This window comes from Brassica napus, chromosome C9 (genome assembly GCF_020379485.1).
Source record: "Brassica napus cultivar Da-Ae chromosome C9, Da-Ae, whole genome shotgun sequence".
NCBI classification, from domain to species: domain Eukaryota; kingdom Viridiplantae; phylum Streptophyta; class Magnoliopsida; order Brassicales; family Brassicaceae; genus Brassica; species Brassica napus.
The window spans coordinates 64,848,737-64,870,387 of NC_063452.1; the positions used below are offsets into that span (position 1 = coordinate 64,848,737).

General features: G+C 37.1%; 5 protein-coding genes and 1 long non-coding RNA gene across 7 annotated transcripts; 4 read left to right on the top strand and 2 right to left on the bottom strand.

Moving 5' to 3' along the window:
* Positions 1-5,250: 5,250 nt before the first annotated feature.
* LOC125592870 lies at positions 5,251-5,886 on the bottom strand. The gene is made up of 2 exons (XR_007328559.1): positions 5,710-5,886; positions 5,251-5,622 (listed from the first exon to the last, which is right to left on the bottom strand). It is a non-coding gene; the product is annotated as an uncharacterized LOC125592870 (long non-coding RNA).
* Positions 5,887-6,029: 143 nt separating this feature from the next.
* On the top strand, positions 6,030-8,434 carry LOC106435874. The gene is made up of 4 exons (XM_013876801.3): positions 6,030-6,169; positions 6,482-7,151; positions 7,241-7,984; positions 8,084-8,434. The coding sequence occupies exons 2-4, from the start codon at positions 6,501-6,503 to the stop codon at positions 8,210-8,212; spliced, it is 1,524 nt and encodes a 507-aa protein (XP_013732255.2). The 5' UTR covers positions 6,030-6,169; positions 6,482-6,500; the 3' UTR covers positions 8,213-8,434.
* Positions 8,435-8,651: 217 nt separating this feature from the next.
* On the top strand, positions 8,652-10,723 carry LOC106435159. The gene is made up of 3 exons (XM_048768427.1): positions 8,652-9,700; positions 9,816-10,535; positions 10,628-10,723. The coding sequence occupies exons 1-3, from the start codon at positions 9,071-9,073 to the stop codon at positions 10,721-10,723; spliced, it is 1,446 nt and encodes a 481-aa protein (XP_048624384.1). The 5' UTR covers positions 8,652-9,070.
* Positions 10,720-12,527, top strand: LOC106435883 (E3 ubiquitin-protein ligase HAKAI homolog). Its single transcript, XM_022713140.2, has 4 exons — positions 10,720-11,066; positions 11,154-11,423; positions 11,527-11,585; positions 11,661-12,527. Exons 2-4 carry the CDS (start codon positions 11,169-11,171, stop codon positions 12,430-12,432), a joined length of 1,086 nt encoding a protein of 361 aa, XP_022568861.2. The 5' UTR covers positions 10,720-11,066; positions 11,154-11,168; the 3' UTR covers positions 12,433-12,527.
* A 2,344-nt stretch (positions 12,528-14,871) lies between these two features.
* LOC106435870 (protein OCTOPUS-like) lies at positions 14,872-16,829 on the top strand. Its single transcript, XM_013876798.3, has one exon. It carries the CDS (start codon positions 15,093-15,095, stop codon positions 16,707-16,709), a length of 1,617 nt encoding a protein of 538 aa, XP_013732252.2. The 5' UTR covers positions 14,872-15,092; the 3' UTR covers positions 16,710-16,829.
* A 153-nt stretch (positions 16,830-16,982) lies between these two features.
* Positions 16,983-19,892, bottom strand: LOC106435873 (protein NRT1/ PTR FAMILY 8.2). Of its 2 annotated transcripts, XM_013876800.3 has the most exons (5): positions 19,596-19,687; positions 18,984-19,115; positions 18,690-18,907; positions 18,064-18,614; positions 16,983-17,995 (listed from the first exon to the last, which is right to left on the bottom strand). In XM_013876800.3, exons 2-5 carry the CDS (start codon positions 19,081-19,083, stop codon positions 17,161-17,163), a joined length of 1,704 nt encoding a protein of 567 aa, XP_013732254.2. In that variant the 5' UTR covers positions 19,084-19,115; positions 19,596-19,687; the 3' UTR covers positions 16,983-17,160. The 2 variants fall into 2 exon arrangements, with proteins under 2 accessions (XP_013732254.2, XP_048624385.1); XM_048768428.1 differs by having other exon boundaries at positions 18,690-19,115; positions 19,596-19,892.
* Positions 19,893-21,651: the final 1,759 nt, after the last annotated feature.

Genomic DNA, 21,651 nt, shown 5'->3' on the forward strand with positions numbered 1-21,651 from the left:
TTGTACAAGTATTCTGTATAACCAAAAATCCAGAGCAATTTTTTAGAGTTCCATAAAATTCTAAAGCAATAAAATCTAAAGCAACAACAAAAAATCTACAGATTTGTTTCACGGTAATTTTTTTAAAGCTACATTCATTATCAATCGGACCCTATATTAATATTTTGTATTATAAGGTCAATGTTCAAGAAAATTATATTATTTGTATGTGAACAAATTAATTCCAGCATAAATTTAATATATTATTATAAATATAAATTTAATATATTATTATAAATTTCTGAAAATGACGAGCTTGAGACTGGTATTTTTTTGTAGGATCCTCTAGTAATGAAAAAAAATCAATTAAAACCTTTAAAGCATTTTTTAAAAAAATGTTTCAAACTAAAGAAAATTTAATTTAATTTCTTAAAAAGCTTCAGTAAATAAATAGGTTTTAAACTATGTATCACTTGAAGTTTACTAAAGATAGTGCAAATTTTGAAAAAATCCATTAGTCATCACTAACTTTTATTTTCGGTGAATTATCACTAACTAGTTTGCCTATGCTGCTCACATGAAAAAGTTTTCATCGCTATCACTCTATCAACATGTAAGTTTTGGTATGCTTATGCTACGTACTCTTATGAAAAGTTCTTTAACTTTTATGGCAACTAAACCAATTTTGTAATACGTATTAATTTGAAGTTTTTTTACCGCAAAGTATTGTATCACTATCAGTTTTTTTCAAAAAAAAAAAAAGTATTATATCAGAAAGTGAGGTTGGTATAACTTAATTGTTTCACGGAATAGTTAAGTAAGTAGTATTTAAATATAAATTTTATTTTTGTGTATAGAATAGGAAATTTGTGAAAGCTGTCGTAGTCATATTTTAGTTTTTTTTAATAAGTTTTATATTTAACTATTTACATTGTAAATTAGCGACACTGCACTGTAATAAGAAAAATGCATTCGAGAAATTGTAATTTTCAGAGTCATACAAACTAAGTAAGGAATAAGGATTTTAATGCGTCATACTGGACATATTTTCGTCAACTTTCTTTTTATAGGTTTAAGTTTTAACCAATACCTAATAAACTAATCTATGTAGATACTGACCAGTTCTATTAATAATACACATTAAAAATAGCATGCGTGTCTATCACGCAGTCATTTTCTCCTATGTTAAATTCCTATAATGCATTTTAAATAAATTTAGAAATTGATCATTTGTTACTTTATATATCCAAAAATTATTTAACCTATCACACTGTTCATCATATATATATTTTATACTTTCTAAGAACAAAGTAGAAAAATGAAACCACTATACGCTAGGGATTACGTGAATGATTATACAGTTCCCAAAGAAAAGTGTATGATTATACCCTTTAAACAAACCAAGTTTTTCGAACCACTAAAAAGGGGCTTTCGGAATATAAATTATAAAACAAATACTCGTATGGTAAATTATATGTGAAACAATATAACAATAACAGTGTTATGTAAGTTTTCGAGTGTATTAAAAATTTAAAAGTGAAAAGACGTTTAGGATAAATTCGAACGTTGCTTGATTTCCCAAATTTATTTGTCCTCTTCCTACGTCCTTTTCTATAGATCTTCCATTAAACGATACCCATACCGCTAAATTTTTATATACTACTTTACAAATACCAAATGGCTTGACACATGACTACTTCCATTTTTATTAGAATTGTTTCTCCGAAGAAGCCATGTTTTACTTCGATTCTATTATGTTCTGTGGATTTAAAAAGATTCCTAAGTGAGCCTGAGTTTAATGTATTGGTGTCACTACATTAATCATGATTATTGGGGGTCTTTGTTTTTGGGTCCTTAGAGCACAATTAAACCGAGGTTCTTAGGATGAGGTTCTTAGCGGAAGTTAATAAATTGTTTCTTAAGCTTAAATAAGGACTTTAAGAACCGGTTCTTAACTTTTTTAGTTAAAAGTTAAGAAACAGTTTCTTAACTTCCGTTAAGAATCTCACTCTAAAAACTCCGGATTAATCATGGTCTTAATACACACATATTTATATGTATATATTATATATATATGCATATAAATATATGTGTATTAAGGACCCAAGAGCAACGACCCCAATAATTATACCTTTAGACGACACGCCTTAGAAGTTTTATTATAAAAATATATAGACTATTTAAAAAGCCTAAAATTCCTCTATACAGAAAAACTTGTTTGTGACTTTGGGTTAAACTGTTTTTTTTTTATACTTTAACCCACTTAGTTTGGTAACCGTTAGAGTTCCATCAGTGCTAATAAACACAATTATTATAATCCTCACAAGCTAGTGGTTTTAATAACTACAGCTCTGTACTCATGAGCTGGATTGTTCTATTGACTATGTCATGCAAACACTACTGAGTTAAAATAGATATTCTCTCGCATATTATCATGTTATTTCAGTGTTAGATCCGATTTAAAACCTAGTGTGCAACGCTTAGAAGATTTGTAACCCATCATGAATCCTGTATAAGTCTGATATCTTGTATATAGAAAGATTTAAAGAAAACAATTCATAAAAAACGTTCAGTATAATCGTTAACTGACATTGACAATGTCTTTGTGTACGTAAACAATTCCGTAATTTAATTAAGCTTCATCGTAATCTCTTAACTTATTTAATAGAGTTTTGATATGAATTCTTCCGGACCTTCTAGTTGTAAATATTATCATATAATGTCACAGAAATCTTGACGTGTATTCTAAATATTCTTAGACAGATATATAATTTGATGCAAATCAATTCTAAAGCTAATAGAAAACGTTGCTGTATAAGAAACGAATAAACTAATTAGAGACAATTTTACTACCGTGAAAAACTACAACAATTTAGTAGTACTTTAAAAAACAGTTTCTTAATTTTTTAGTTAAAAATTAAGAAACAGTTTCTTATATTCCCATAAAAACTCCGCTCTAATAAACCCTGGATAATGATGCCTTATCGCCGTGCCTAAGATGATGGACATAAAAAAAAGAAATTTACACAATCAAACAAGTTAAAAATTATTAGTTATATAGTATAGTGAAAGAATCCCCATTCCGACATTATGTGGATTATGTGTTGGTCTAGACCATATTACACTCCGAACCGCGATTTGCCACGTTCTTTCGATCAACTCTCTTATATAGTTTTTAAAATTTTCCCAAACCGAATTTTCAAACGTACGTTTTAAAAGAGCGAAAAAGGAAGTGGAATTCGAACTCCTCTGACGTCAAAAAGGGACCAAGACTCAATTAGAACCATTGGACCTTTCGTCGAAATTATAACACGCATTTTAAAATGGACTTGAGACTCGAAATTGACCTATTCTCTACATAGACACGTATGAGTTATGTATGCATTCGTCAACCTGTATAGTTTACGAGGGAATATAGTGTACTATTTTATATGATTGCGAATCGTAGAAAGAGGTGGCGAATGGGGGGGGGGGGGCGGGGCACGCGACATTTTGGTGGAATTGTCTCTCTTTTAATTTTCTTTTGAGAAGTCAATATCTCTCTACCTGCCAGCTGAAAGCTAAGCTTCGTGGATGGTTGTTGTCAGGGTTGGAAATATCTCATTAATGATCATTTTAAAAACTAATTTGAAATGAGCAGATTATATATATATATATATATTTATTATTTTAGTTTCTGTTAAATTTTCAGATAAATTTTTTTCGCAAATACCGATAACAATAAGGTAAATATGTTATCTGTGTATACAAGTGGATATACTAAAGGACAATTATCTCAAATAGATTTTTTTTTAAGTTTATGTCACAAAAATAGATTGTAAAAAATAAAATAACCAAAATAGATTTTTTTATTTTGAAAATTTTAATATTTTTTTTAGTTTTTAAAATTTGAAATCATACCCCCAAAACTTCACTCTTTAACTCTAAACCTTAAACCCTAAACCCTAAATCATAAATCATAAACCATAAATTTTAAATCCTAAACCCAAAAACACATCCCTTAATAAAACATTTTGGTCATTTTGATAACTGCGATCTATATTTGTGATAAAAACTTTTTTAGGTCTATCTTACGGAATTTCTCTATACTAAACCCTTTATACAAAATATAAGTGGATATACTTAGACTATCATATTTATATTTATACCCCAGATAAAGATTTATAACAAATATAATGTAACTATGTAAGTACATTTCAACGAATTTGATTTTATATTCTGATATACGATATTGCAGGATAGTTGTTTGATAAACAACGCACCGTCTGATCAAAAAGAAAAAAACGCGTACGGTCTGACCAAAAAGAAAAAGCGCGTACGGTACGGAGTGCCTCTAGTCTTCGGTTCTTCGTCCCCACCGTCATCGTCGACAAGTAGTTTTAGCCGCACCGCATTTTCTATTTTTATTCTGATACATATCTAAACCCAAATTTTCTAGATGGGATATATTGATCTCAGTTTCCTGTGTCATATATTTTATCGACTATATTATATATACCAAAATTCTAGGACTAATAAACATAATGGTAAAATGAAGAAAGAACTAAAATATGGATTACAAGAGTTTGGTGTCTAATGTGAAAATATTGTAAACTATGGGGACCGTTTTGTTTCAGAACGTGAGTTGCAAGCCTTTATCATTCTAGTTTTAATAGTTGATACTATTTGTACAGCACACATAAATCATTATCTTATAATTTATACTAGGTTAAAAGATGCGCCATCAACATAATGAATATTATATATAAATTATTTTAATGTATTATATTATAAAATAATAAATATTAAAATGTTAGGTCGTCATTGGCTTGTCTTTCTCCGGGACGATTCCAGATTCGAGCTCCGGTTCGATTGGGGATCGAGGTCCTTTCTGGAACCGAAGTGCGATCTGGTGGTGAGGATCGATCGTGGACCGTTGATCGCTCCTGGTTCGAGGTTCCGATTGGAAGGATTTGTTGTGTATGGGTTGTTCTGGTCGTCCTGTCAGTGCCCGTTGGTCCAACGGGTAAGGTTTCGGTTCTCGAGTTGGATCCGGTAGGGTCGACGTTGTCGATTCCTGATGGCTTGGTTCCGATAGTTTGATTGGGATCCATATTCGCGCTTAGAAAACTTAGATCGATTTCTTAACAAATATATTTTTCGTTTATCTTCCCCACAGTCGGCGCCAAAATCTACACTAAGAATTTGATAGTGATCGAGAGTTTAATCAAAGGAAGATAAATGATGTGGGCAACAATATCTTTAGGACACAGCGATATAATCAGTTTCCGGTAGACAAAAATGGACTTTTATTGATGAACAAGATCGAATACAATGAGTAAAGCAAGATCAAACGTTACAATGAGATCGCTAAGAGAAAAGATCTAAAGATGGATGAAAAACAAGGTCGAAGTATGGGGGTAGCTCTCTCTAGGGTTTTCAATGTGTCATTTTCTTATGTGTCGACCTCTTTCTTATAACGGGATGCTCTCGTGATGCTCGCAACCGTTCCGCGATCTCTGCAACCGTTCCGCGATCTCCGGATCTTCGAAGTCTCCATCTGGAGCTCGAGTGTTCGCTGTGGGATTTAACTCCTCGCGGTGCATTTACTTGATCGTGGCCCATTAACATATTGACCAAAATTGGGTCCAACAGATACGAAGTCTAATCAAAGATCAAGAGACGAAATCAAAGAAAGAGAAGCAATTGCGATCAACAACGAAAGAGCTAATCGAATCTCGGACATATTACCTTGAATGATAGTAAGTCGCGATTAAGAGATAGATTTTTCGAATTCGGAAACCAAGCAAGCGTGAGAAGGAGAAGAGAGCTCTGAGGTAGGTAGGGGGCGTTTTTATACTACTAGACAACACAGACTCTCTGAGCGGACAAGTAAGCCGATCAACAAGCCATAGCGAATAAAAGGTTGACACGTTAACTTTGTTCTCTTTTCCTTTTTTTTTGGGAAAAAAATATCTTCACCAACGGGTCTAATTATTTATCTCACACATAAAAAAATATCTTCACCAACGGACCTGGCCTATTAATAATATATAACCTTTCGGTTTCTCGTTTATTTAGACCCCAAATAAAAAGTGGTTTAGGTTTCAGCGCTTCGCTTGCCTCTCTGTTCATAATCCTGTCGAAGAGAGATAAGAGTTGCGTAATTCACTCTAAGATTTCGTCCAAAAGAAAGATATTTAGCGTAAAGGTAAGTTCGTTGAATTCGTTTTTTAATCGTTTTCTCTGTAATCTGCCATGTAAGTTTTTTTTTTTTTAAAATTTGAGCAGAATTTACCTTGTTTGTTTTTAAAAAGGTACCAGCTTTCCTCTCTTCATGAGCTGCATGCATGAGTAAAAAAATTCTAAACTGTTTCAGGGCATATCTTTATCTCAGACATGGCTCGGATCTTGTTCTGCATGTTTTTAAAAACTACCTTTTTAACTGTTTTTACTGCAGATTTTGGGTACTGATCTGTATGTGTAAAAACCTTTGACACTTTTAAAAATTGTTTCAATGCAGATCTTTTTGCATCAAAAACATGTCTGATGATTTGGTGAATCCGGTGATAAGCTTGAAGCTACTCATAGACAAAGAGAAAAACAAGGTTGTATATGCTGAATCTGGTGAAGATTTCGTCGACATACTCTTTAGTTTCTTGACATTGCCAATGGGAACACTCGTTAGATTGCTTGAGATGCATCAGAAGTCAAAGTCAGTCCCCATCGGCTGTTTCAACAATATCCACGCAAGTGTAGCGGGTATGGCGATGAAGCATTTCAGTTCCCAAGCTTCCAAACAGATGCTTCTCTACCCTGGGAGTTTGAATCGCGACAAATGCCAAAAGACCAAGCTGAGGATAGATGATACACAGGCTACTAAATGTTTCATGTGCCCTATGTTTGTGCGAAGCGGGGAATGTAGTAAAGGGTATAGCAATTTCAACACCTCGAGGTGTAGCTGTGGGAATTTGATGAGTGAAGTCATTCAGTTCCAAGGAGAAGGAGGCAGAGCAAGTGCAGGGCGGAATGGTGGAGGAGTGTTTGTGAGGAGTGCTTCATTCATCATCACTGATGATTTGAATGTGGAAGTTAACTCTGTTCTGTCTACACTTAAACTTCTTAAAGAGCTTGGCTACGCAGCAGATTGCCATAAGCTGGTTGAGATGATTCTTGACGTCAATCTCCAAGAGGCAATATATTATTCTACTTAAAAATACTTAATTTTGAATATTAAAAAAACGTTTTAAGTTCTTAACGCAGTTTCATCTGATTTTTTTAGGTAGCGACTTTGCTGGAGTGTTTGTTCACATCGGATACTCCATTGACGGATACATTTCTGAAAAAGAAAAGTTCATGCGGTCTTAAGAGGATGCTGAGTCCTCCCGCCTTGAGCGATGAAGAAAAAGAAGAAAGGGAATCAAAAGGTGATCAAACGATAACGCTGAATGCATATGTGAGGAACAAGGAAGGGAACATCATGTACGTTGAGTGTGGTGAAGATTTTGTTGATCTTCTTTTCACTTTTCTTGCAATGCCTCTAGAGTCTGTATGGGGAATATCTGGAAAGGGAATCATCCTTGGATGCGTTGGAAACTTGTGCAAAAGCTTCAAGGAGCTGAGTGCTGATGATTCCGCAAGAGAAGCTAAGTGTGTTATACCTCATTACTACAAGTGTGATCAGAAGCAGCTGCTGCTTGATGCTGTCACTACACATAAGCCACCAACTTACTACCGCTTTGTTTCCTTCTCTGCGAATCATTTTAGAGAGTACTGTTTGAGTGACAAGTCTGATAAGCGACTTGTGTATGCTTGGGATAAACTCTTGCCTGTGACTTGTATAGATCCCAAATCGGAAGGAAATAATCAGTCAAGTGGGTTTGTGAAGAAAGGGACAAAGTTCATGGTGACAGATGATCTCATCATTACTCCTTCCAACTCAGCCTCAGTCTTGGGAATGCTTAAAGATAAACAGATCAGCCTAGAGGATGTCGAATGTCGAGTTATCAGTATGAAACAAGAAGAGGTAAAATAAGCTTGTAGTCAAAGTTTTATTTTCTTTGATTTCAACAATACGTAGTTATACATTTATTCTCATTCATGTATATATAATACGCATTTGCAGGTGATCAAATTATTGAGAGCTTCACTAGTGACGTTTTCTGCCTTGAGCACCGGTCTTCTAGCTATGGAATCAGATTCAACAAGTGCTCCTGAAAGCCGATTCTATAAGAAGCCGAAGATTGAGACTTGAGAAGCAATGTTCAGTCCGAAACTTCTCTTGCTAAAGTTGATCGCTAGATAATCTTTTTATTTAGCATCTAACTGTTTCAGTTACTACAATATCAGTAGTTTTCTTGGACATCATCTACTTTTGTATGAACTTGTCATTTTGACTGCTTCTCTTTTATTCTTTTTTTATGAGACGTTGAAGTTTACGATATATGAAATTAATACCTTTAAGCTACAGAAACAACTCACTGTGGTTACGTAGTTGAGGGGGAAGCTCAAATGGTTGTTTTTGGTTTTACTTATTTGGCTCCTGGTTTTTGATTTTGATTTTGACAGAGCAGATTTAGTTAATGTCAGTATTTAAACTATAATTTAAGAAAAGAACTTAAATTGTGACAAGGCCAAAGAAAAGAAAGAAACTCAAGAAACTTGCATTAGAGATTCTGGCATATATTTATCGACACCTTAAAAAGCAGTAGTATAAAGTTAAAAGTCAAGGGGAAGCGCAAAAGGTTTGGCTTCTTTTTGTTGTTATTGCTTCCAAGTTAAATGGATCTTTGATGTTGATGACACTTAAATGTTTTTACTCATTCAATATAAGAATTTAAAACTCTCTTGAATAAAATTGGTCCATCGTTTTGACTCCACAATATTTTGCAGTCAGAGGAGAAAGCTCAAAGGTTGTTTTTGCGCTTATAGAGGGCTCTTTGGTATTAGTGAACAGTCTTAAATGTAATGCCGCTCGGGTCTGTTGTTATTCCTCAACCGCTTGAGCTTTAAATATAGGTGTTTTGTGATTAGGAGTGTCTTCCAAACTTCTTTCTTCTCTCTTGTTATCATCCCTTTTCATCTTTTTTTTTTTTTTTCTAAGCTGACCTAAATGGCTGATGAAATGTCAGAGGAACCAAAGTTTACTTTGAGGCTTATTGTTGATGAAGAGAAGAACAAGGTCGTTTTGGCCGAGGCCTGTAGGGATTTCATTGATGTTCTCTTCAGCCTAATGACACTGCCAATGGGCACCATTGCCGGATTGCTTAAGAAGCATAAAAAATCCGAGATTGGATGTTTGAGCAACCTCTATCAAAGCGTTGCGGACATGAGCATTGACAACTTCATGACTGGAGCTTGTAAGCAGATGTTGCTTAATCCAAGGAGCGTGAAGGAGGCCTACTGCAAAAGGCTTAAGCTCAACCTAAACCCAACTGATGACCACCTCAAGTACTTTAAGTGCCCTTCTTTCTCAAGCTGCAACATGTGCAGTGATTTTAGTGGCTCTGATTGTGCTTGCGGAAGGTTGATGATCGACGAAATCGAGTTGACTGAAGAAGAAGATGAGATACAGAATGATGTTGATGGAGTATTTGTAAGTGGCAGGTCTTCCTTCATCATCACCGATGATTTGAAAGTGTCTGTTGATTCTACTGGTCTTGTCTTGAAAACTCTCAACAGTCTAGGATGTTCTGATGTTAGTAACCTTGGGGAACAGCTTCTTGATATTGGTCTCAACGAGGTACCTTCTTTTTCTTTTTAATTAATTATTATATAGTATTTGAATTAGTAAAGAAAACATGTTTTGGCTTTGATTTCATAGACTTCTCTTGTTGTTGTTGCTAATTTATATATAGATGATGCATCTTCTTGAGTGTGTATTCTCCTCAAATACTCCGTTGACAGACGCTCTCTTGAAGAAGCAAAGTACACAAGACATGACAAACATGCACAAGCTGTCGACTAAAACAGAGGTATCAGAATCAGAATTTACTATCGATGCCATAGTGAGGAAACAGGACATGAAGATTCTATATGTCGAGTGTGGAGAAGACTTTGTTGATCTTCTTTTCAGTTTTCTCGCTGTCCCTCTTGAGTATGTATGCGATACGAGTTTGGGGTGCATTGGAAACTTACGTAGAAGCTTCAAGGATTTGACTGTTGTTGATAAAGAAGGGAAAGAAGGGTCAGCTTCCAAATGTGTGATGCTACCTCATTACTACAAATTGCAGAAGCAGCTGTCTGGTATAACCTCTGAAGAAGCACCAGTTTACTACCGCTACAGGAATTCCAATCCACGCCAGCCTGACTACAGCTTGACTAAAGATTGTGATCGGACTCCGCTGTATCGGAAGGACAGAATAGTTCCGGTGACTGTGATTGATCCAAAGTCTCATGGCAGAGAACAGTCAGAGAATGGAAGTGGGTTTGTGAAGAGAGGAACAAGGTTTACAGTTTCAGATGATCTGATAATCACAACTAGGGGTTGCTTGAGCACGTCCATCTGCTTTCTGAAGAAGTATGAGATAAAGGCAGATGATGTGGATGTTCAAGTTATTAGAATCCGTGAAGCAGAGGTAGTAACATTTACTTCTTTCTCTAGTAAATACAGTTGATCCCCCTATATTTAACGAAAATGTATTTGTATTTTTTTTTTTTTAAATATTAGGTAATGAATGTGTTGAGAGCTTCTTTGGGGACAACCTCTGCTTTGAACACTGCACTATGGAACTTGATTGCTAAGAAGCCAAAGATGGAGACTTGAAGGAATCAACAATGTTTTGCTATTTTGTCGGTTGGAACATGTTCTTTAGACTATTTTGACTTTAGTTTTCAACTTGGCTTTCTCTTTAATTTTATGAAACTCGGGGCATTTTTTTTACGTAAATCATGAACCCTCTTCCTGGGCCAGAGGTTCTTCCTACTTACAAGTGGGAATAATATTTTAATTAAATAGGAAAATTAATCGGGGACAAATAAGAAACGAGGAACAAAATCGAAAAAGAAAAAACTGGATTGCCCTTTCGCCGCCGCGGTGATCCTCCGTTTGAGAAGAAGTTAAGTAGAGAGAGAGAGAGAGAGAGAGAGAGATCTCGGGACTTATCGGTGTAATGAACAGCTTTAACTCTTCTTCTTCTTATTTTTTGTTTATTAGGGTTTGTTTGATTAATGTAAAGCGATATTGAATTTGGCAGGCGAGAGACAGAAGAATGCTTCAAATTCGACTAAGGAGGGATTCTCCCACAGAGTCTGGAAGCGGAGCGAAACCTTGTCCGGCGGAAACTGTGACGGTTGCCTGTCCCGACCACCTCGTCCTCGCCGATCTCCCTGTCGCGAAAGGGATCGGTTCCGTAACTCCCACCACCGTAATAAAGCCCGTCGGACGCCGGTCTCGCAGGCAGCTAGGAGAGAGGGTTCATTTCTGCGTCCGTTGCGATTTCCCCATTGCAATCTATGGCCGTCTGGTAAATTTATTTTAATACACTAAAAAAGGCTAAAAAGGGGCTTTTGTTTCTTCTATGTGGATGATTTGAACTTTGTTGTTTGTTTGTTTTGGTTTTTAAACAGAATCCTTGTGATCATGCCTTTTGCCTCGAATGTGCTCGTAGTGATTCCATCTGCTACCTGTATGTGTTATCCACTGAGATCTTTGTAGAGATTTCTTAGTCAATCTGAATTCTTGTTATCTCTTGTGTGAACAGATGTGATGAACGGATTCAAAAGATTCAGACTATCAAGATGATGGAAGGTATCTTCATCTGTGCTGCTCCTCACTGTCTCAGGTCTTTCCTCAAGAAGCCTGACTTTGAAGCCCATGTCCATGACCTCCACGCCACCCTCTTACAACTCGATGCTGCTAAAGACGATGGCAACGAGTCAGACGTTCAGAGCACAAAGCTCCAATCTTCTGCTTCTGAATCCACTTTGCGAGCTCCCTTGAGATCCCAGCAACAGCCTTTACTCCACAGGTCACCTTCCTTGTCAAAGCCACACTCTGGATTTGGCCAACTACAGAGTTACCCTGCAGAGACCGACAACTCTCGTCCTCCTGGATTTGAAACCGCTAGTCCTAAACCTGGAATCCGGTTCCCAGACTACCCTCCGCCTATCAATATGATGCAACCACCACCCAGCATGCCCATTCCCATGAATCAAAACCCGGGTTTGCCTCAGCAGTTTGGTTTTCCGCCTTATCCTACAACTGATGGCTCGTCTCAGCAATTCTACAGCGGTCCACCTTTTGAGACGGCAAGACCAGAAGGCAGCGGGTCAGACCAAGGTTCGGCGCTCGGGTATCAGCAACAGCAGCAGCCTTCGCCAATGATGAATCTGAGTTTCCAAGGATCTTATCCTCCTCAGTCTCAGTCTTCATGGAATCCCGGTATGGCACCGCCTCAGACGACTCAGCAGGTTAACAGGGGTCAAGGTTTCGGGTGGCAACAAGAGAACCGTGATGGCTTTGGGCAGGAGTAACTATAAGACTAGTTTCATCTCTCTCTTTTCTTTTTTCATGTAATGTTAAAAACTATTCGTTTGAAAGTTTCAAAAGTGCTTCTGTGACGCTATCATTTTTTGGTTCTGAGTTCTAACTTCGAGTAAACACCAATATTGAAAAACTTTTCCCGATAAATCAAACTGAGTTGAGCCCAACTAATATTCGAGTCGACACAAGTGAGATTAACAGGTACAAGTTCAAAAAACAATCTATATGTAAAATCAGCAAGTGTCTCTAGTGCTTCTTATCTTAGAACCAGAGTCTCTCTCTCTTGATCAGCGAGAATCCGAATTTGTGGTTTAAGGTTTTTGAATAACAAACCGGTCTTACTTTGCTTATTGGCTATGGTGAAGAAGTTGTCACAGTTGTAGGACCTATTAGGATTGTTTCTATTCTTCTTTAAGAGAGGTTTTGCCATTTTCTTTAAATACAGCCATCCTAGTAAACCATTATACACACATAACATGTAAATGTCCAATCATCTGCACATGTGTCATCATCTTTAAGAAAAAAGAGAGACAAAACAAAAGGTCCTGATCTAGTAAAAGCCGAGAAATTTGTCTTTTTTTTTTTTTTTTGGTATTGGCTTCAAGTAAAATAAATACTTACAGAACAAACAGTTCACAGACTCTCTTTTTTATTGGGTTTCCTTCACTATTCAGCAACACTTTCAATCTCAGCCAGAAATTATTACACATTTATAACTTGCATATAGTTTGTAATCTTCAAGGGCTAGTGGGTATAGTACTCTAGACTTTAGTATTCTGGTGATTAGTGTGGTTTCTTCTTTTCTATATTGTTTTCCCACTAACCTACTACTATAATGTGCAACTGGAGAGTGTGTATGGCTATGAAACATGTATTGTTTCAAATGGATTCTCCAATTATGAACCATAATGATACATAGCAATCTTTGCAAGACACCATTATTTCACATTATGAGACTGGGAGAAAACTGAGATCTCTAGAATTTTTTTCTCTCAAAAAGAAAAAAACTTTTTCCCCATGTTTTTTTATTAATTATTGCGATCCCCATTTAAATTTCAAAATGTAAAAAAAACTAATCATTGTCGTGATTTTCATGATTAATCAACAAATCATTATGACCGAACAAAGATAATATAATATATACTAACACATTATGTTAAACTAACGATCATGTAGAATCCCATTGTGTATGTTAATATAATTCATTGCAGATTATTTTTGCTATAGTGTTCTTTTTTGGGCCTTCTTTCATTTCCATGTAAGTTTACACTCTTCCTATATCCTTATAATTCATTTTAATTGCAAAAACAAAAGAAAAAGTTCCCTTTTTAAAATCATGATGTTAGAGCAAATCTGGTTAGTGAGAATACATAAAAGCCCAGATTAGTGGCATTGATTGCGTTGAGGTTAATGGCTGATGGGAATAATTGTTACGTTATTTGACGTTTGATAAAAGGTTCCCTGATATTATATTTGATGGCTTTCATGAATAAATTCCAGCGCGTTAAATAATGAAATACTGTACGTGGGACTCTTTTCCTCACATGAACGAGAATTTGTACATACACACGCTTCAACACATATGTGCTTGGTTTAGCATCGAACTCATCCTGTTGCCTGTTGGTCTGACATAACTTATTTTACGTCTAGTTTAAGTAACACTTTGAAAAATTATACGATTAATATTATTTATATACTCCATAACATATTCTATGACACACGATGAAACTGACAAAATAATACTTGCAGACTAAAAAAGAGAGAGACAAAACAACAGATGAGATTGATGGCGTGAGATTGCTTTTTCGCTTTTTTTCTGCTTTTTCGGTTGGAATCTTTGAAAATCCAATGCATATCTTTACTTATATTTGAGTATATATAATATATACTATTATTTTCTACCCGAGTTAGATATCTCACATCTCTATGACATATGTTATCTCATATCTCTATGGCCAAAACCCAAAACGTTAAATGGATGAAACAAGCGTGTGCTTTGGTAGCTGTAAATAAAGAGACGACATAAAAAAAAAGAAGAAAAAAAACAAAAGATCCAACCGTTTTTTTTTTTTTTTTTTTTTTGAACAAAAAAAAAGAAAAAAGAAAACGCGAGCTAATCTTTAATATCCATATATGATGTTACATTTGACGTGTATAAATGAATACATACCATACTTCCATGGACGAAACCATCAAAATACTATAGTAGCTCAAAAGAGTCGATAGGTAGATAGGTACTGTACGTTCTTTAGCTTAGCCGACAGATAGAAAGACAGTCTAGAAAACTCACTGATCACCCTTTGATATTTAATCACACCATTATACATTATTTTTTTAAAAGGTTCAGAATGCAAATGAACCTTCTTTTTCAACTAACAAGGATTTGCACAGATTTTATCTGACACCTGCAAAATCCAAAATTTCCTATTTTTTTTTTTTTTTAAAAAAAAAAGAAAAGAAAAAAAAGATTTAGTATAATACAAATAATTATATCTCTCGTCATCTCCTTTCTCTTTCAATGTCCGTTGATAACAGACGAATGCTTGAGACATAAACAACTCTTACAATCTCTCTAATCAATTAAGCAGACAGCGAACATCGTATGAGCAGAGAGTAAAAGAAGGAGGATCATTCATCGTCGTATTGTCTCATGAATCCCTCCAGCGACCAAGTTTCCGTCGCCGCAGAGGAACTAGCTCCGCCGTCTCAACCGCATCGCCTATCCACATCCTGCGATGCTCACCCAGACGAGCGCTTCTCCGGTTTCTGCCCTTCCTGTCTCTGCGAACGTCTCTCCGTCTTAGATCACAACGGCGCTCCGCCGCAGCCGTCGTCATCTTCCCGGAAACCACCCACCATCTCCACCGCAGCGTTGAAAGCTCTCTTCAAGCCCTCTAGTGGTAACAACAACGCCAGTGGGAACGGCCGGGTCCGAGGAGGTTTCTTCCCGGAGCTCCGGCGAAGCAAATCGTTTTCAGCAAAGAACAACGAGGGATTATCCGGAGGGTTAGAGCCGCAGCGTCGGTCTTGCGACGTCAGGCTTCGTGAAGAAAACAGAAACCTTCCCACGAAAGAAGAGGAGGCAGTGGTGGAAGTGACTGAAGAAGAAGAAGAAGAAGAAAATGGAAGCCACTCGGAGATTGAGATTGTGAATGATTCGGGCGAAATTATAGAGGAAAAAAGCGACGAGATTGTGGAGGAGGAGAAGCCAATGAAGGAGTACATGGATCTGTATCCGCAGACAAAGAAGCCCTCCTTGGCCGGGAGCTTCTTTTCGGCGGCCTCTGTTTTCAGCAAGAAGCTCCAGAAATGGAGGCACAAGCAGAAGAAGGTTAAGAAGCCACGTGGCAGCCAAGTAGGACGCCCACAGTTGCCGGCTGAGAAGGCGACTGGAAGACAGCCAAGGGATACGCAGTCGGAGATCGCCGATTACGGATTCGGCCGGAGATCTAGCGACACTGACCCTAGATTCTCCCTCGACGCCGGAAGATTCTCCGTGGATATAGGTGTGGAGTTAGACGAGCCAAGAGCGTCGTGGGATGGGCACTTGATCGGCAGGACGACGGCTAGGGTTCCTCCACCGCCGTCGATGCTATCAGTCGTGGAGAACGCGGCGCCAATGCATCGATCAGACATGCAGATTCCTGTTGCGTCGATTAATGGAGAATCCGACCCGATAATCATCATCCCAGGCGGATCGAGTCAAACCCGAGACTACTACACGGAAGCTCCGTCGAGGAGGCGGAAGAGCCTCGACAGATCCAATTCAATTAAAAAAGCAATGGAGATGGAGGAGGTCAAATCGGTGGTGTCGAATTCAAGGGTGTCTCCGGCAGAGTCATACTCCGTGGAGAATCAGCGTGGTGATAAGAAACCATCGAGACGATGGGGAAAATGGAGCATGTTAGGTTTTATCTACAGGAAAGGTGTTAGCAAGGACGAGGAAGATGATAGGTATAGCCGTTCCAACAGCACCGGAATGGTGGAGAGGTCATTGTCGGAATCATGGCCGGAGCTGAGGAACGAAGGAGGACCCAAGATGAGGAGGAGTAACAGCAATGTGAGCTGGAGGAGCTCCGGGGGAGGATCTTCGAGGAATAATAAGAGTTGGAGGAATTCTTCTAAGGATGGTGACAACGGAATGTTGAGGTTTTATTTGACACCGAGTTGGAGAAATGGCGGCGGTGGTGGCGGGTGGGAGAAGACTGCGGCCAGGGCAAATAGTCACGGCCACTCTATAGCCAGGAGAGTCATGAGGCTCTATTGACCAGCAAATTATCTCTCTTAATTTTTATTTTTTAAGTATTTGAGCTTATATGTATTCTGAGTTCTAAACCGATGATTCCTATTCCAGAATAAGCCTTTGGGAACCACCCACAGAAATTAAGCTGCTGCTTCATTAGTATCTTTATTTTTATTTTTTTTGGTCAAAAATTAGTATCTTTATTTAATCTGTTAAATCATGTGCAGGTTCCTTCAATACTTGCATCTGAATCTCAAAGCGACTAATCACTAATAGAAAGTAAAAAACAAAAGCAAATGGAATCAGAGAAAATCAGGTCTGACAAGACAAATCTACTAATATAGTTTCATTACAAAACCAATGCTATGCATATGTTCTTTGGTACTGACAAATAAACATGACTGACTGTTCGAAAACAAATAAATATTACTTACTGTAAATTAAGTTATAAAGAAAAATGTGCATAGATATAACCTTAGAGAGCATGGCCTTTGGCTTTCTTGTAAGTGTAGGATTTGGCAATCCAAAGGTAGACGAAGAAATTCAAGAAACTCAAAACAGCCAATAACCAATAGTAGTAATCAAGATGACCTCTGTTCAGGTTATCTGCTATCCATCCCGCTCTTCCGCCCGTCGTCGTCACTTTAGTAACCACCGTCACCAGCAGTGTGCTTAGATAGTTCCCTAGCGCCACCGTCGTCAGCGCCAATGCCGAGCAAAGACTCCTCATCGCATCAGGTGCTTGGTCGTAGAAGAACTCCAGCTGCCCTATAAACGTGAACACCTCAGCGCAACCTACGAAAAAATACTGCGGAACTTGCCAGAATATCGACATTGGAACCTCTTTCGCATCGTAGAGATCGTGAGTTCGCACGTATCTTAACCTCGCCACCTCTAGGATTCCGGCAGAGACCATTGAGAAAATAGAGATTAAAAGTCCGATTCCTATACGTTGAAGCTGTGTGAAGCCACGTTCATGACCGGTGAACTTCCTGGCGAGGGGAACGATGAGCTGGTCATAGACAGGTGTCCAGAAGAGGACACTGAGAATGTCGAATAAGGCGAGTGATGCGGAAGGGATAGTGAAGTTAGGTCCCATGCTTTGGTCCATAGTGTTGCCTTGAAGCACGAACACTGTGCTCATTTGGCTATAAACAGCAGCAAAGACTATCCCTGAGGCCCAAACCGGCAAGAGACTGATCAGTGCTTTGAGCTCTTCCACTTGCGTCACTGTACATAGCTTCCATCCCGATTTGGCTGCTTCTTTGTTCTCATCAGTCTCTGTCTCTACTGCTGCTTTGTCAAAGAATCTGCAAAAAATAGTTAAAATCATCAAACCAAAAAGTTTAAAACCAACAAAACTACAGCTCGGACTTACGTTAGTTTAGGGGTGTGTTCGAGCTTGCGGCTTCCTTGGATACTGCTTTCAGCGTCGTGTATCTCGTAGAGAAGAGCTGCATCTTCAGGGACTCTCACTTTTGATTTTCTGAAAGAAGCAACGATGACTTGAAGCATTCTTGTGATAGGGCTTCCTCCTGGTTTCTGAAGCCTATAGAATTTGCTTCCCGCGAAGAACAATAGGACGGCGACCGCCATGGCGACAGTGGGAACTCCGAAACCCCAGCCCCAACCAACATTCATCTGAATCCAAACGAGGACAGAGGAAGCGAACATCGCACCAACGTTGATCACAAAGTAGAACCAGTTGAAGAAAGAGCTCTTTGACTCTTTCTCCTCTTCGTCTGTGTCGTCAAACTGATCAGCACCAAAGGAGGAAACACATGGCTTGATCCCTCCTGTCCCGAGTGCTATCAAGTAGAGCGCTACGAACGTGATCGCGATTTGAAACTCGGTTGCGTGGCAGTTTTCACCGTGGCAGGTTGGTGTTAGACCAGGAACCGAAGCTGATAACGTCAATAGCGTCATTCCCTGTTTTCAATCTTTCACGTTCAAAAAAACAAATATAAATATGATTTGTTGTAATAGAAGAAGATGAAAACTAACGCAAATGTAGATGACGACGAAGGAAGCGATGGTCCAGTAACGACCGAGGTAAGCATCGGCGAGAAAAGCACCGATCAAAGGAGTGGCGTAACATGTTCCCGACCAGTTTGTGACACTGTTGGAAGCTGCTACGTTTCCCATACTGAGATGTTTCTCTATATAGTTCACCAGGTTTGTGCTCATTCCATAGTAAGCCAATCTTTCACAACACTCAGTCACTGCCAGTTTCATAAAATCAAAACTCAGAAAGAAACCGGTTTGGTTAATTTTATTTAACCAACAAAAAGGCATTACCGAGAATGAATCTGCAAGCTTTCCAGGTTCCTGTTTTATTCTTGTTGGCTGGTTTCTTGTGAATGTCAAGAGTTCCATCTTGTGTATATTCACTATCCATGATCTCCTTATTATATATGTATATTTTTCAGCCTGTGCAAAGCAAACAAGATCGGGTTTCTATAAATTATAATAAAGGAGAATCAAGAACAACACAAACAAATGTCAGAATCTAGAGAGGCGTTACGATTTAATTGGTATGAGAAATATAACAAAAAGAATCCATATCACACTCTTCAACAGGCAAAGGAAAGAGATGACTTGTTTCTCAAGTTAATTCTGCTGCTAAGCAAAAACACACAAACGACTGAAGAGCCTAATCCAGAACGAAATCTGAGATATTTGTGGATCTGAGACTGTTTAAAGCGCACACTCTCTCTCAGGATTTGCTCGACTACGTACTAATCCAACGTTTTCAGACGGACATGCACTCAGATCGAGAATCTAACATTTTTTAAACTAATTAAATCCCCCCCCCGAACAATGCAAATCACGACACAAAACAGAAACAGATAGTCAAGATAATTTAACAAACCAACGGAGAAAAACATTAATTAATCGTTCCGTACGTACCTTCTTATTCCCCCGTACGACGGTGGCTCGCTGTGCCGGACTACGCGTTCGCTTTGAGGAAGATATTTTTTTTGGGGCTTGAGCGTTTTGCTTTGCACCCATATATGTATTTATAGCACACTGAATATTCAGAATACTGAACAGAATCTGGTTTGGTCTTTTTGCCAAATACGTCCCTTTATTTATTGTTTTTTAGAATTTGACTACTCTCTTTGATCCCCATCTTTCCGGTTAATTGCGTATTTGAATAACTTTTAGTTTTGTTTAACATGTTAGAAAAAGCTTATTTTTAGCTTAACCCAAAAGAGCGTGACCGTGTATGTATATTTAAACAGGGATATCAAAAATCATAACAACATTAACTGATTAAAAAAACAATGAAATTATATGAAAATAAATCCATAAATTAAAATATTAATATAATCATAGTAATGGATTCTTTGTGTCCAGATCCATAGAATTGTTACATGGTGCAAATATATCACTGGTTAAGAAATGTGTAGCAGATTTAGAAGAAGAAAAATATTTATTAGACTTTCTTTTGTTCTAAAACTTATATCATATCTTTTTATTAGGTAAAGATGATTCGTCAAGAGAGAAAAAACAAAAAAAAACAAAAACCCGAACTCGATCAATTAGGTGTTGAGTCTGTTGACAACAAAGAAAAATATCAAAAGAGGCTTAACAAACATTACACACAAGAAAAGTGTTAATATTGCACTTATTTGAAATTAATATATGAATTTTCTGTTGTCTCCTCAAAGATTGATTGATGCTATATCCGTAGTGATATTTAGCCGCTTGCTTGATGGTATATGATACAGGTTGTTCTGTCCACTGAAAGAACTAAGACGTTGCCATCACAATAAATCTAACATCAGAGGTCATTTCGCAAACATCCAGATCGAGTCTTACTCATGTATTTACTGCGTGCCATCAATTTATGACCAATGCATGTTGTATTCTTAGGTCAAACAACGTAAAAGGAAAGAATATGAAATGATATTGACCGTATGTGGAAGGATTTGTGTCTAAGTACACTTGTAAATTGGTGTAGTAATAAGCCAATATTCTTTTGTATTTTCTTATCTTTTTTTTTTTGGTTCAAGACGTATGCTAGCCTCGGTCTAGTTTGTATATTTTTTTTCTAATCAATGCGGATGACGTTTATTAGTTGTGTTTCTCGTTTAGTGAAAGAATCTTTGGGGCTTACTGTATTGTTAAAGAATTCATATGTTGATCAATACATACAAATGGGTTTTAACTATGGGATTTGAAATTCAGTGTCTGCAATCTGTCATATTAGCTAACAAATTGGAAAAAGTATCTAATCTGTTTATATTTTTTCTAAAATTAAATACTCAAACCGTATCTCAAGTTCTTAACACGTGAGAAAGAAGCCTGGAACATCCAAACTAAAACACGAAAACATTTCGATACATTTTAACTTTATATATTAACATGGGCCTATACTTTAAGAGTTCTCGATTTTATTACTTAGCCCACGAACTTTTACCCACAAAGAAAATTCACTGTCGCACTCAAATATAGATCGATTACTTCTAATTCCTGACCAAATGAATTGCTTCGGCTATTGCTTCCCGACAAATATAATCATTTACGTAAGACGCTATCCTCCAGTAATATTTCTTGAAAGGTATTTGTCAACCATTTTATAATATTTTATCAGATAAATGATGATTTTAGACTGTAGTTTCCTTTATTTTTTATTTTTTATTAACTGAAACTTCAAATATAAATTATTTCATGTTATACACGTTTGTCAATAGATCTTAAAATAAATTTTCTTTTTGTGAATTGTTATGGTGGTTATCAGTCTCACTTGGACAACTTCTTTGTTTTTAATCAGAACGTTAAACGTAATCCTACATAAATCATTTGAAGTGCTTCTCATTTGTTATCTGAGTATAAAAAGAGTCACTGGTGATTTTGTTTATTATAAATTAGATAATCATTACAATTTAAATATGATTATAGTACTTTCTGGCCAATAAATTAAACTGATAATACAAGTTAGAGCCATAATATCAAATAT